We start from the raw sequence: 16,181 nt of genomic DNA, 5'->3' as shown, positions 1-16,181 counted from the left end.
GTCTGTGTCCGAGCATACAAAAATTCCCAGGCCAGGGGGCTGAATCCTTGCCACAGCAGCAACCTGAGCCATTGCTGTGCCAATGCCGGATCCTCAACCTGCTATGCTATAAGAGCTCTCCTCTATTACAGTTTTTAAAAATCGTTTCTATAGAACAGTCCACATCTGAGTTCTATGGGCAGAGACTGATAGGAAATCTAAAAATAAAAATACATATATATTTGCTTTTTTCTAGGGCTGCACCCATGGTGTATGGAGATTTCCAGGCTAGAGGTCATATGAGAGCTACAGCTGCCGGCCTACACCACAGCCACAGCAACGCAGGATCCGAGCCATGTTTGTGACCTACACCACAGCTCATGGCAATGCCAGATCCTCAGCCGACTGAGCGAGGCCAGGGATCAAACCCACAACCTCGTGGTTCCTAGTCAGATTCGTTTCTGCTGCTCCATGATGGGAACTCCCTAAATATATATTTTAGTTAAAATTTTAAAAAAATGAAAACAAACCAACAGCAGCAGCAACAAAAACATACCTGCTGTCTGATCACATATGTGTTTAACACAGACATTTCCTTCGAACTGCTGTAAATAACTTGCTGTCCAGCTTCATCCTGCTTTGGGCTAATTTCATTGTTTTATATGGTATTTTGTGGCAACTGCTAATTATCATAAGCTGTCCAATAAATGTGATAGATTGTCCAATTAACTCTTCATCAGCATCCATTTTTGAAGATGTTACCTATTGAAACTGATGGCAGTTTATGACCTCCATGTTGCATATGTAGCTAATTACTCCTTGGACAATAATTATTAAGTTTCTTGTTCCTCATTCAGTCCTTTTGTTTTACAAATTATGATACCGTTGAGTTTCCCAATTCATTTGACTGCACAACTATGGCTCTCTAAGGATTACTAAAGGGCTGCTGTGGAATGTATGGATCACATAAACACTGAGGTAGATGACGGATGTATCTGTTTTGTAGGTTTTCCATCGACCGGCACACTGACCTGGAGAGACAATTCAACATTAATGCAGATGATGGGAAGATAACCCTTGCAACACCCCTTGACAGAGAATTAAGCGTATGGCACAACATAACCATCATCGCTACTGAAATCAGTAAGTGCCTGGGTTTGTTCATTTCTTCCTTGTGTGGCTGGGGTCAGTTTATGCCTAGTGATCGTATGATAAGTGGTCCCAGTTTCAATTAGATATTTTGGCATTGGAGCTTATTTTATCGTTCCCAGGGAGCCTTTGAATGTGTCATCTCAACAGGAAATAATTTACAGTCTGGCAAATTATCCAAAGGTTGCAATATATGTGAGAAGAAATGTTCTCATATCCAGATACTCTTACTCTCATATCCATTGTTCAGCCATTAAAAATAATGTTTTGCATACTATAATGTGGGGAAATAGTATAAGAGGATAGGTTAAAAAAATAGAATTCAGGCACTACATAGTATAATTTAAATAAGTGGACATTAACATATAGAAAATATAGAAACTATTACATATTTAAACTATGTATATCTGCACGCACATATACATGCCAAATATGTAGAAGGAAAATTTACACTGTCAATATACATCATTTTGGGGAGATGATATTATAGATGATTTTATTTTTGTTTTGCTTTTTAGAGTTAATGTATTTTACACAGTAATCATAGACTATGTAAAATTATATCTTCGATATAAGATTCTTCACAAATTACATGTAAAAATGTAAGCCTTTTTATCAGAGGTGGTTCCAGGGTTGTTAAAATAACATATGTTAGTCTTTTTGCCAATTTTTAATGAGCATAGCTTCTTTGATTACACTTAATGACACCACAATTGAGTCTCTAAATAATAGCTACATGGTAAAATTCAGTGCTATACTGTCTGAGAACTTGCACTCTGCCTCTCCAATTTTCTATTATACGAAAACATGCACAGGGCTCTGACGCTCATTTTATTTCCAAGTCAATAATATTTTGCATATTTTCTGACTGTCATCTTTCCATGAAGGAGCAGATAAGGACTTAAACAGTTTACATTAGCTCAAGGGAGACAATATTTGTGAGGGGACCGGGGTTGAGGGAATCTGACTAAGGAAACAAAAACCTACGTTAAGAGAGATTCATGGGCATATATACAGTATAAAGGAGGTAGGCCCTAAAATCTGCTCTATGTACTCCCTCTAAAATCTGCACTGGTTTCACAGCCAAAATGAAAATAGGGGACGTAACTCTAAGATAGGTGAGTAGTTTGCTCGTCAGAAGAAGAGTAATCTAGACCTTCAGCAACGGCATGCTTTTTCCTTATTCTGCGATGTGGGAGTAATGCCTTCCATGGAGCCTTACTAAAAACAAAACAAAACACAAAACTGTGTGAGAAAGTGACAAGTCAAGACTGCATAACGTTTCTTTTGGCCACCTCTATGCAGGCAAGGAAATTGCAGCCACGTTGAGATGGGGGGGGAGAATAGTGCTTTGGAAACTTTGATGTTTTCCCTGTCTTAGGAGTACCACTGTCTTCTCCAGTAGATTACTCTGACCGTAGTTTCCCCTTGTCACATTAAGGGATAAAGCAAACGAAGTATTCTACTTGGTGGCTTTAGTTTATTAGAAGCATTAACCCCAAATGGAGAGGTACAGATGGACAATTTTGATAATTCACAATGTCGAAGCCATATAACATCACCTTAAGCTTCTTTGAAAAAACTGTCTATTTAGATTTGTTTAAGGCTACAAAAATGCTCTAAAGGACCATGGTTTTCTTTAAAGCATGTAGGCAATAATTACTTATAAAGGAATTTTCTCATGTATTGACTATAATAACCCAGCTCAGCCTTAATCATGACACTTTTTTTTAGGGGATGGATGCCTTCACTTAAATACTCATAAAAGAGACCCTAATCTTACGAATACACGCAATCTATTCTAAAGAGTAAAAGGAAATGAAATACGCAGAACAGGCAGTTAAGAAACATTTCAGGGGCAATCCAGAAACAAAAACTCATTTGCAGGGAATTCCAGGCAAGAAAGGCAGACAGACACAAAAGCAGGTGCTCCAGGATAATGAGCTGTTAACTCCAGGGTGACAAGGGTCCCCAACCCAGTCAGGGAAGACATTTATCTGTTCATTCATTCAGTCATCAATGAACAAGTCTTCAGTACTACCCAAGCATTGTTCTAGTGTCTGGGGATATAGCAGTGAGTGAAATAGACAAAAACCCTGGACCATTTGGAGTTGTCCTTATTTTGGAAGTCCCTGCATATGAAAGGATGAGAAGTCCCTGCATATGAAAGGATGAGTTGGATTCTGCTGATGTAGCCATATGTAACACAGAGGTTAGGAAGGAGATGATGAGTACTGGGAATGGCAAGTGGTCCCATGCTGATGGTGTGAAGAAAGTGCTACAACAAATCTCCAATGAATTATGATTGATTCAAAAATATTAAAATATAGACAAGCTATAATTTTCTTCATGGCTTGAGAGACATCACTCAAATATGTCCCAGAATCAGTTTTACAATTAGCTCCTGTAGAAACCAAATGGGAAATGATTCTGTTCACATGACAACCTTCAGCTTTTCTTTGAACTGTAATAGAATTAAAAATATATAATCCAAACTTACATTATTCTGTTGAAATCAGTGGGAGTTATCTCACCTTTTATTAATTTTTCTGTCTTTTTTTAAAACTCAGATTGAAAACTAAACATTTTTTGAATGTTTTCATGTACCTTTCTTAGACCCAACAAGAATGGGGAGAGAACTTTAATTTTTAGCTGTAAAATACAAGCTGAGGTGGGCATAAATCTAGAAATTTTAAATGTACAATTAGGTTATCTTTATTCTAAATCATGAAAGGAAGTCAAAATACTAAGATCATAGAGAACTTAAGAAAAAAATTGAGTTAGAAACTTGTTTTGACTCAGTTTTATTATTTAGCTCATCATGTAATGTTTATCTTCCAAAGCCACAGACCATGTCTTGGAAAAAATATTAAAGGGAGATTTATTGTACTTGGATGAGATGAATGTTTGAAACTACCCAGGGCATGAGAACCCCATAGGGGGAGGTTCTAATAAAAATAAAGGAATATTCATTCCAGGGAGAACAATTTAAAATCACTTTTGGAATACCATCTCATCAGATAAAAGATTTAAGCAAATGAAATTAAGCTAAAAAATGGATTTTAGGAAAGTCCATCTGTTATCTCTTAATGAGAATGGAGATGTCATCCTTTATCCTTTTGTGTCACATTCACTTAATCAAGGCTGAGATGCTTCACTGTGTGTATGTCCCAAGTATTTCAGTGGTAATAGGTCTGACTTGCCAACACAATCAACAGGCACATCTCATTACATGAGCTGGCAGTTAGAGGCCCAAGTGCTAACAAGAGGTTAAGCTTGTACAGTGCATCTCTGCTAAGTATCTTTGCTGGTAGCAGCCCCATTGCTTGTGCATGGCTGCTGTGTACCACGGTGATGAAGGCTTAAAGTAAATTTAGCTAATTAAAATAAACCCTGAAAAAGTATTGTATAATCCCTAGGATGCACTTAATTTTCACTTCTCTCTTTGAAAGGAAGCACTATTATTATATGCATTTTTCATCAAGGAAACTCAGACGCAGGTTATGTAACTTGCCCCAAAGAGAGCACAGAGGCAGAGGCAGAATTGGTACCCTTTTTTTAAAAACTTTTTGGTTATGATTGATTTACAGTGTTCTGTCCATTTCTGTTGTACAACAAAGTGACCCAGTCATACATATATATATATATATATATATATATATATATATATATATATACACACATTCTTTTTCTCACATTATCCTCCATCATGTTCTGTTACAAGTGATTAAGATATATAGTTCCCTGTGCCATACAGCAGGATCTCATTGTCTGCCCAGATGCAAGAGCTTTCAACTACTAACCCCAGATTCCTAATCCATCCATATTATCTAACTACATATTACATATTCTTAAATGCCTGCTTCAGGAGGAACTCTCTGCTCTGTCTTCTTTCCTTTCATCTTCCTTCTTAAATTGAGCTTCCGATACTGACAAATCTTTTCCTGAAGTGAGTAAGTGAGTGAGCGAGGTAGTTCTCCTGTGCAAAGCAGAAGGCTAGGGCAGGGACAGGAGTGCAGTGGAAGAATGAACATGTCTGACTTCGCTCAGGTCCTCCTATTCTAATGTATATAATTCAGGGGAGGGATATTGCCTAATGGACAAAGCCAGGCTTTGGAGCTGTTCAGAGGGGAATTCTATTCCTATTTTTTTGTTGTTGTTGTTTTTGTTATTATTTATTTTTTTATATAATGATTTTTATTTTTTTTTCCATTACACTTGGTTTACAGTGTTCTGTCAATTTTCCACTGTGCAACATGGTGACCCAGTCACATATACATGTATGCATTCTTTTTTCTCACATTATCATGCTCTATTCATAAGTGACCAGACATAGTTCCCAGTGCTACACAGTAGGATCTCATTGCTAATCCATTCCAAAGGCATTAGTCTGCATCTATTAACCCCAAGCTCCCAATCCATCCCACTCCCTCCCCCTCCCCCTTGGCAACCACAAGTCTCTTCTCCAAGTCCATGATTTTTTTTTTCTGTGGAAAGGTTCATTTGTGCCGTATATTAGATTCCAGATATAAATGATATCATATGGTATTTGTCTTTCTCTTTCTGACTTAGTTCACGCAGTATGAGAGTCTTTAGTTCCATCCATGTTGCTGCAACTGGCATGATTTTGTTTTTTTATGGCTGAATAGTATTCCATTGTGTATATATATACCACATCTTTACCCAGTCTTCTCTTGATGGACATCTAGATTGCTTCCATGTCTTAGTTTGTAAATAGTGCTGCTCTGGCATGCATGCATTGCATTTCATTCATTGGGGTGCATTTGTCTCTTTGAAATATGGTTTTCTCTGGATAGATGCCCAGGAGTGGGATTGCTGGATCATACAGTAGTTCTATATATAGTTTTTTAAGGAACCATCACACTGCTCTCCACAATACATTCCCACCAGCAGTATAGGAGAGTTCCCTTTTCTCCACATCCTCTCCAGCATTTATTGCTGGAGGACTTTGTGATGATGGCCATTCTGACTGGTGAGAGTGATAGTTCATTTCGATGAAGTTCACAGAGAACTCGACATATCCTGTGTGTCTCAGTCACCTGGGCTGCTGGTTAAATCAAACTGTGTTGAAGCTTTTGCCTAGGACTTACTTAGACTCTCAAGTCAGCCATTCAGGAACTCACTTTTAAGAAGTTCTCCTACCTCCTCTCCACTCTCCCCATCAGATGTACATTTAATTAAATTATCCTCTAATTAATATAATTGTAAATTAAAAACATAATTATTATGTTGTGAAGGAAGGTAGAAAGAGGTGAGGTGTTCTTCTGTTTGTGTGTTTTGGTCTTTATTTTTTTGTTATTCCTGTGATGATGAGTATTATTTCACTGAGTTGAGGTTTGAGCCAAGGCTTCTTAGATGATACACAAGCTTCCTTGAGGTTGGGCAGGACAGTAAGACCTTCTTAAGAGAACAGCATGAGTAACAAGCACAGCTGTCTGAGAGATAAAGGATATTGGGGACAGTAAGGGCACACATGTGCTTAGAATAGTCTCTGCAGGAGCATTTCAGAGGTAGGGAATGTCAGTTTAGAATATCTTTCCCAGAGAAAGTGGTGATGTGGGATGGAAAGAAGGGAAACCCGCTGACACTGTGTCCCTGAGAGCAGGCAACTGGCATTTACAGAAAGCCGAGTACTGTTGGTTACCTGAAAGTATGTAAAGCAGGAAGCATATAATTGCCCATTAAATTAATCTCTTTGAGTTAGTGATAATGCATTGCTCTAGCCCACTGCAGGAGGCTGCACACAATATCGCAAATGAAGCTTTTCACTAACGATGGTTAAATCTCCCAGGGACACACTAGTTTGATAGCACTTAAGGAATGTTTCTTCCTGGCATACAGCCCAGTTGCCAGAATCATTGTTTTGTCCAACCCAGGCTACTTAGGAAAAATATATCTTTATAGGGAACTCATTGTTTAGAGAAATCTGGGGTCCTGGAGTTGGATGGAATTAGTCACATCATGGCCATCTACTCTGGGGCAAATTATTTCCCCTCTCGAGCTCACTGTTTTCCCATCTATGAAATGGGAATCATAATTATTTCTTAAAATTTAGGGTGTAGTAGCAATTGAATTAAAAGTGATGGAACTGTACCTCTTAACTTAAAAATCTACCTATAACCTTTAGATCTTGAATAAATTGCACGTGTTCTTGTTAATATAGCCTTAGCCATAGGCTTTGAATAACATCTTAATTTTAAACTATTTGGTTTATGTCGTCTTTTACTCCTCCTCCCCACAACAAAATTGGTCACTGTGACTATGTGTTAGCACTAGGTACAGTTGTTTTTCTTCATTACACAGCTAATATGCTTGTTCACTGATTCTTCCTGTGCCCGGTTTCAGCATGGTAGATTGACCAGTGGCTAAAGAAAGGCCCTCAAAATGAAGCAAACATACTCTTGAGGTGCCTGATTGAACTAAAAACTTTAGATCTTACATCAAGTTCTCATTCAAATATGTAATGTCTGTATCTATTGCCTGTGGCATAATCAGGACTAGAGATTCTTTAAGATCAGTATCATTCCCTTACATAGAATTGAGTGGAAGCAGATGGAGAGAAGCTATTATCCATTTGAATAATTCTCGCTGAAGGGAAAGGGTGATGAAAGCCTCAGGTGGACAGTGAAATTCAGGGGTAGGACTAGTCAAGGGGCTCCCAAATATCAGAGAAACTGGAGAAGTATGACAGATGTGACTGTCTGGAAAAATAGGCACATGGCAGGTTCCTATCACAGTCCCCTACTTCAGACAAGCATACAGGTTCTGTAAGGTAGAGATCAATATTCTTACTATTCTTAAGGTTTATAATGAGGGGAAGTGGAAAATGAAATATGAAAAAGTGGGAGGTCCCATTTTCACTTAAGCCAACACAGTCTCCCTGAGGATGCAGGTTTGACCCCTGGTCTCGCTCAGTGGGTTAGGACCTGGCACTGCCACAAGTTGCAGCGTAGGTTGCAGATGTGGCTCAGATCTGATGTCACCATGGCTGTGGCATAGGCCTGCAGCTGCAGCTCCAATTCGACCCCTAACCTAGGAACTTCAATATGCCACAGGTATAGCCATGAAAAGAAAAATAAAATAAAATAAAATAAAATAAAATAAAATATGCAAAAGTGAAGGAGAATCTACAGGTTTCCTGGAAAAGCTACAGGGTCCTTTACATGCAGGTTCCTTGCATGTAAAACAAGATTGCAAAAACTGACCTGACTCCAATTCCTCTGTACAAGGAGGGATTGTAGTGTCATTCCAAGTTCAGCGAGAGGCCTGATACAGACCCCAAAGCGATATCATTCTGTGGGTAACCCACACAGGTTTATTTTAACCTCTGTAGTGCTCACTTCATGCGCAAGTACACAGGTACTTGAATATTGACTGGGGAATCGCTCCCTAATTTCCTCTTTCTTCTGCATCCATCCTCCCAATATCCTCCTAGGACCACTCTGTCTCTTTTATCTTTACCCCTCTTTCGTTCTAATCTACCTAGAAAAAGCCTGCAGATTGAGATCAGAGATAAAGAATTTAACTAGGAACCCCTTTAGGATGTCAGTAGTCCCTTAGTTCTAACCCCAAAAAAGATAGAAGCTGTGAGGCTTCTATCCCTATTTCTTGCCCTGGTCTCTCTTTATAAACTGCCCTCCCAAACCCTCAACAATAGCTCTTACTGAAGATAAAGAGTAGAAGATATGCAGCCAACAGTAATTCATGTTGTTCAGGTACAAGTTGTAGCAAATGGATCAGTCATGGTGAATGGTCATTTCCAGGTTTAAGGGTACCAGACAAAGGGGGCAGGTAGGGGAGGTCTTAGATACATGAATAGATTATAAAGATTAGATAATATGAGGTTGATTTATCCTCAGTTATGGTTTCTCTGGGGACAGAGGAAGAAGCACATGGGCTTGGGAAGAAAGCACAGGTATCATGATGTCTAAAAATCAAAGAGAATAATATAGAAGTGACCAAGTTTATACGTCACTGTTCTTGGATGGAGTCATTACTTTTTCACACTCACTCCATTGGTAAGTTACTTAACTTCACTCTGTGGCTTAGTTTCCCTATTCATATAATGGGGGAGGAATTAAACACCTTTAGAGCTGGGTGGTAAGAATTTTTTAAAAAAATTGTATTGGGACATAGTTGACTTTCAGAGGTGATTATGTTTATGTGCTAATATCTTTCTGAACAGAGTAAACTTTTGGGAATAATGCTAATGCTAATATTAATTATTCTAGCAATAATTATAAAGTAAACATTAATTTTAGAATTTTATATAATTAAAGAGGCTGTGCCTAAAAGTGACCTTTTTGTCATCAAGTAAAACCACCCCCCTTTATTTTGAGGATATACACATTTTGAATTTTTGAGGAAACCTCAGATTATTTGGGAGGAACAATTTCCCACAAACATATGTATCCGGTAGGAGGGGCTTATTTCCTCTGTCAGACCTGACCAGCTTAGCAACCTTTAAAAGCCACCTTCTTACCCAAACTCAAGGTTATAGTCACTGATATAACTGTTTGCTCAGAAAGCAGTAATGGTTACTAGCTAAAAACATAAACTAGGGAGTTCCTGTTGTGGCTCAGCAGGTTAAGAACCTGGCATAGTTTCCATGAGGATAGGTTTGATCTCTGGTCTTATTCAATGGGTTAAAGATTCAGTGTTGCCTCAAGCTGCAGTGTAGGTCACAGATATGGCTTAGGTCTGGAGTTGCTATGGCTATAGCCTAAGCCTACAGCTGCAGTTCTGATTTGACCCCTACCTAGCCCAGGAACTTCCATATGACACAGATGTGGCCATAAAAAAGAAAAGCAAACAAACAAAAACCCCATGAACTATGACGTCAAATGTTCACAGCCAAAACATATGCTCTGTGTGAGATCTGAATGCATTACATGATCTCTTTAAGGCTTAGTTGATATAGTTGAAGTTTTTATAACAATTAAATGAGATAATACAGGTAGAATGCATAAAACAGGGCCTGGCATATAGGAAGGACTCAGTAACAATTTTTTTTTTTTCTCTTTAATGCCCCTCTCCCTCTTCCTCATCTTCTTCTCTGTCCTTTTCCAGACCAAACTTGATGCTTACTCTTTCTTACATAAACTATTAGTTCATTATCTAAACATTCTATTTGTCATTCATTTTTCTCTTTTTTTTTTTTTCCCCAGCTATTTGGGCTAAGGAATAAAGGGAATCAAAATAGTCACATGGATACTCTGATTTGTATTGGTTCCCTTCTGCTGTGTAACAAATGATGCCCAAACTTAATGACTTAAAGTCATGAAGATGTATTTTTCCTGGTTCTGTGGAGCAGTTGGGAAGTTGTTTTGCTCTGAACTGATTTTGCTAGTCTATCTGGTAGAATAGTGGCTTTGTCAGAGGCTGGACAGTCTACACTGGCCTCACATGTAGATATGGAAGGCTGGTTAGAGCATGATGCCTTAATTGGCACCTCTTCTCTGCTCCACATGGCCTTTCATCCTCTAATAGGCTAGCTCAGCTTCTTCAGTGCTCCTTCCAGGCTTCTATGGAACAGCAAAAGACCAGAGAACAAGTACTCACCAAGTCTCTATTTGCATCAAGTTTGCAAATTCCACTGGTCAAAGCAATTCACATTACCAAGAGTAGGTTCAAAGGGTGAAGAAATAAATGTTACCTCTTGATGGGAGGAACTGAAATTTCCAAATATTAGGGGCATTAAAAAATTATTTCAGACTGGGGTGCCAATATGTATAACCAAGAGGTGATACAGATCTGTAGCCTACACACAATGATATTTTCCTTCCAGATTGCTCTTCTTGTAGGATATATACATCCAAAATTCTCTGCTCCAACATCTTACTTATTTGAGAAAAGGGATTAGCTGCAATATTTGTAACCGTTGTCAACGGGTTAACTATGGATTCTTTAGAATTTCAGCTTCAATAGCAATTTGTATCATTCATATTAAATCTATCAGTGCATTTATACTGGTATAAAAGCTTCTATCACATGACTGCTGGTATAAGCTTTAGCTATTATTACCACCATTTCTTGATAGCCAAGCTGGGGTAAGTTCTTTGGCTATAAATTCTCATAGAGCCATCCTCTTTGCCTTCAAGTAACTGGTTGAGGCTTATCATACCCATTTATTTGTTTGAGTTTTAAAATGTATTTCTAAGGAGAGAAATAGGTGAGGTCCTTGTTCTCATGAAACATTGCTTTATTATTTTTTTTTTTTTTTTATTATTTGAATTTTTATTTTATTTTATTTTTTTTTTTTTTTTTTAATTTTATTTTCCCACTGTACAGCAAGGGGGTCAGGTTATCCTTACATGTATACATTACAATTACAGTTTTTCCCCCACCATTTCTTCTGTTGCAACATGAGTATCTAGACATAGTTCTCAATGCTATTCAGCGGGATCTCCTTGTAAATCTATTCTATGTTATGACTGATAAGCCCAAGCTCCCGATCCCTCCCACTCCCTCCCCCTCCCATCAGGCAACCACAAGTCTCTTCTCCAAGTCCATGATTGATTTTCTTTTCTGAGGAGATGTTCATTTGTGCTGGATATTAGATTCCAGTTATAAGTGATGTCATATGGTATTTGTCTTTGTCTTTCTGGCTCATTTCACTCAGTATGAGATTCTCTAGTTCCATCCATGTTGCTGCAAATGGCATGATGTCATCCTTTTTTATGGCTGAGTAGTATTCCATCGTGTATATATACCACATCTTCCGAATCCAATCCTCTGTCGATGGACATTTGGATTGTTTCCATGTCCTGGCTATTGTGAATAGTGCTGCAATGAACATGCGGCTGCATGTGTCTCTTTTAAGTAGAGCTTTGTCCGGATAGATGCCCAAGAGTGGGATTGCAGGGTCATATGGAAGTTCTATGTATAGATTTCTAAGGTATCTCCAAACTGTTCTCCATAGTGGCTGTACCAGTTTACATTCCCACCAACAGTGCAGGAGGGTTCCCTTTTCTCCACAGCCCCTCCAGCACTTGTTATTTGTGGATTTATTAATGATGGCCATTCTGACTGGTGTGAGGTGGTATCTCATGGTAGTTTTGATTTGCATTTCTCTTATAATCAGCGATGTTGAGCATTTTTTCATGTGTTTGTTGGCCATCTGTATATCTTCTTTGGAGAAATGTCTATTCAGGTCTTTTGCCCATTTTTCCATTGATTGATTGGTTTTTTTGCTGTTGAGTTGTATAAGTTGTTTATATATTCTAGAGATTAAGCCCTTGTCAGTTGCATCATTTGAAACTATTTTCTCCCATTCTGTAAGTTGTCTTTTTGTTTTCTTTTGGGTTTCCTTTGCTGTGCAAAAGCTTTTCAGTTTGATGAGGTCCCATGGGTTTATTTTTGCTCTAATTTCTATTGCTTTGGGAGACTGACCTGAGAAAATATTCATGATGTTGATGTCAGAGAGTGTTTTGCCTATGTTTTCTTCTAGGAGTTTGATGGTGTCCTGTCGTATATTTAAGTCTTTCAGCCATTTGGAGTTTATTTTTGTGCATGGTGTGAGGGTGTGTTCTAGTTTCATTGTTTTGCATGCAGCTGTCCAGGTTTCCCAGCAATGCTTGCTGAATAGACTTTCCTTTTCCCATTTTATGTTCTTGCCTCCCTTGTCAAAGATTAATTGACCATAGGTGTCAGGGTTAATTTCCAGATTCTCTATTCTGTTCCATTGGTCTGTCTGTCTGTTTTGATACCAGTACCACACTGTTTTGATGACTGTGGCTTTGTAGTATTTCTTGAAGTCTGGGAGAGTGATGCCTCCTGCTTGGTTTTTGTTTCTCAGGATTGCTTTGGCGATTCTGGGTCTTTTGTGGTTCCATATAAATGTTTGGATTGTTTGTTCTAGTTCTGTGAAAAATGTCCTGGGTAATTTGATAGGGATTGCATTGAATCTGTAGATTGCTTTGGGTAGGATGGCCATTTTCACAATATTGATTTTTCCAATCCAGGAACATGGAATATCTTTCCATTTTTTTACATCTTCTTTGATTTCTTTGATTAAGATTTTATAGTTCTCGGCATATAGGTCCTTTACCTCTTTGGTTAGGTGTATTCCGAGGTATTTTATTTTGTGAGGTACAATTTTAAAAGGTATCGTATTTTTGTATTCCTTTTCTAATGTTTCATTGCTGGTATACAGAAATGCAACTGACTTCTGAATGTTAATCTTATATCCTGCCACTTTGCTGAATTTATTAATCAGTTCAAGGAGTTTTGGGGTTGAGTCCTTAGGGTTTTCTAGGTATAGAATCATGTCATCTGCATACAGTGACAGTTTGATCTCTTCTCTTCCTATATGGATGCCTTTGATTTCTTTTGTTTGTCTAATTGCTGTGGCTAAGACTTCCAAAACTATGTTGAAGAGCAGTGGTGAGAGTGGGCATCCCTGTCTTGTTCCAGATTTGAGTGAGAAGGCTTTCAGTTTTTCCCCATTGAGGATTATATTTGCTGTGGGTTTCTCATAAATGGCTTTGATTATATTCAGGAATGTTCCCTCTATACCCACTTTGGCGAGGGTCTTGATCATGAATGGATGTTGAACTTTGTCAAATGCTTTTTCTGCATCTATTGAAATGATCATATGATTTTTGACTTTTTTTTTTGTTAATGTGGTGTATGATGTTGATTGATTTGCGTATGTTGAACCATCCTTGTGAACCTGGGATGAACCCAACCTGGTCATGGTGTATAATTTTTTTGATATGTTGTTGGATTCGGTTGGCTAAGATTTTGTTGAGAATTTTTGCATCTATATTCATCAATGATATTGGGCGATAGTTTTCTTTTTTGGTGGTATCTCTGCCTGGTTTTGGAATGAGGGTGATGGTGGCCTCATAGAATGTCTTTGGGAGTATTCCTTCTTCTTCAACCTTTTGAAAGAGTTTAAGGAGGATGGGCACCAATTCCTCTTTATATGTTTGATAGAATTCACCTGTGAAGCCATCTGGTCCTGGGCTTTTATTTGTAGGGAGTGATTTTATGACCTCTTCAATTTCATTTCTAGTGATTGGTCTGTTCAGTTGGTCTGTTTCTGCTTGATTCAGTTTTGGCAGGCTGTAAGATTCTAGAAAATTGTCCATTTCTTCCAGATTGTCAAACTTATTGCCATATAGTTGTTCATAGTATTCTCTTATGGTTTTTTGTATTTCTGCTGTATCCGTTGTGATTTCTCCTTTTTCATTTATAATTTTGGTGATTTGGGTTCTTTCTCTCCTCTTTTTAGTGAGTCTGGCCAGGGGTTTATCAATTTTGTTCACCTTTTCAAAGAACCAGCTCTTGGTTTTATTAATTTTCTCTATTGTTTTTTGAGTCTCTATTTTATTGATTTCTTCTTTGATCTTTACAATTTCCTTCCTTCTGCTGACTTTAGGACTTCTTTGTTCTTCTTTTTCTAATTCATTTAGGTGGAGGGTTAAGTTGTCAATTTGGGATCTTTCTTCTTTTTTGAGAAAGGCCTGGATTGCTATAAATTTCCCTCTGAGCACTGCTTTCGCAGCATCCCATAGATTTTGAGAGGTTGTGTCTTCATTATCATTTGTTTCAAGATAGTTTTTAATTTCCTTCTTGATTTCCTCATTGACCCATTGGTTTTTTAGTAGCATGTTGTTTAGTCTCCATGGAGTAGGTTTTTTCTCTTTGCTTTTCCCATGGTTGATTTCTAATTTCATGGCATTGTGGTCAGAGAAGATACTTGAGATAATTTCTATGCTCCTAAATTTATTGAGATTCGCTTTATGTCCCAATATGTGGTCGATTCTTGAGAATGTTCCATGAGCATTTGAGAAGAATGTGTATTCTGATTTTTTTGGATGTAGTGTCCTGAAGATATCAATTAAGTCTAACTTTTCTATTGTTTCCTTTAGGATCTCTGTTGCTTTATTGGTTTTCTGTCTAGAGGATCTGTCCATTGATGTGAGGGGGGTATTAAGGTCTCCTACTATGATTGTATTCTCATCAATATCTCCCTTTATGTCTGTTAATATTTGTTGTATGTATCTGGGTGCTCCTATGTTTGGGGCATATATGTTGATGATAGTAACATCCTCTCCTTGGATGGATCCCTTAATCATTAAATAGTGTCCTTCTTTGTCTTTCTTTATGTCTTTTGTTTTAAAGTCTATTTTGTCTGATATGAGCGTTGCAACTCCTGCTTTTCTGTCATGTCTATTGGCATGAAATACTTTTCCCCAGCCTTTCACTTTCAATCTATATGTATCTTTTGTCCTAAGGTGAGTTTCTTGTAGGCAGCATATTGAAGGTTTTTGCCGTTTTATCCACTCAGCCATTCTGTGTCTTTTGATTGGGGCATTCAGTCCATTGACATTTAAGGTGATAATTGATAGATGATTATTTATTGCCATTTGAACCTCGTGTTCCAGTTGATTCTATGGTTCTCCATTCTTCTTTTTTGTTTTTTTTTTTTGGTTGGATGGTCTCCTGTTATTATCTGCTTGAGTGTATTTTTTTTTTCATTTTTTGCAAATGCAATATTTGGTTTTGGCTTGTGGTTGCCCTGTTTTTTAAGTATGCTAACCCCTTCCCATAATTGTGTGTTTTAGCCTGATGGTCCTGTAAGTTCAAACACTTCATTATTATATTAAAATTAAGAAGAGAGACATACATACAAACAAAAAGGATTATTTACCTCCTAACATCCCTTGCCCACATTTTATGGTTTTGATGACTCTTTTATTTTTTTCTTTTTAATTTTATTTTGTTTGAAGCATGTTCATGATTAAATCTGTATGCTGGCTTATTTGAGTGACTGCTCTCTGATTGCATCTTCCTCAGTCCTAGTTCTTCCTCTTCTTCTTCTTCTTTTTTTTTTTTTTTTTTTTTCCTTTTCTTTTTTCTTCCCTTTCCTTCCTTTCTTTTTGGTTTAGAGAAGCCCTTTCAATATTTCCTTTAACCTGGGTTTTGTGTTGCTGTATTCTTTAAGTTTTTGTTTGTTGGGAAAAAATTTTATTTCCCCTTCTATTTTAAATGATATTCTTGCTGGATAAAGTATTCTAGGTTGC

At 37.7% G+C, this 16,181-nt stretch overlaps 1 protein-coding gene across 25 annotated transcripts in view; it reads left to right on the top strand.

Annotated features, from left to right (window-relative positions):
* The window catches only part of CDH8 (cadherin 8), a 1,221,794-nt gene that overhangs the window by 1,083,430 nt on the left and 122,183 nt on the right, over nucleotides 1-16,181 (top strand). For all 25 annotated transcript variants that reach the window (XR_014805726.1, XR_014805728.1, XR_014805725.1 and 22 more), the window contains one exon: nucleotides 986-1,122. Coding sequence is in view for 22 of the 25 variants with exons in the window: in XM_084959944.1 (XP_084816070.1) it covers nucleotides 986-1,122 (137 nt within the window). In the remaining 3 variants the exon portion in view is untranslated. The remainder of the gene's footprint in view (nucleotides 1-985; nucleotides 1,123-16,181) is intronic.

The sequence above is a fragment of the Sus scrofa genome, chromosome 6 (genome assembly GCF_054392235.1).
Source record: "Sus scrofa isolate SSC_HxYL_T2T_F1_AM1 chromosome 6, Sscrofa_HxYL_maternal_Yorkshire_Landrace_v2.0, whole genome shotgun sequence".
Classification (NCBI taxonomy): Eukaryota; Metazoa; Chordata; class Mammalia; order Artiodactyla; family Suidae; genus Sus; species Sus scrofa.
Note: the sequence above shows the minus strand (reverse complement) of the source record. Positions and strands in the feature narration are given on the sequence as shown.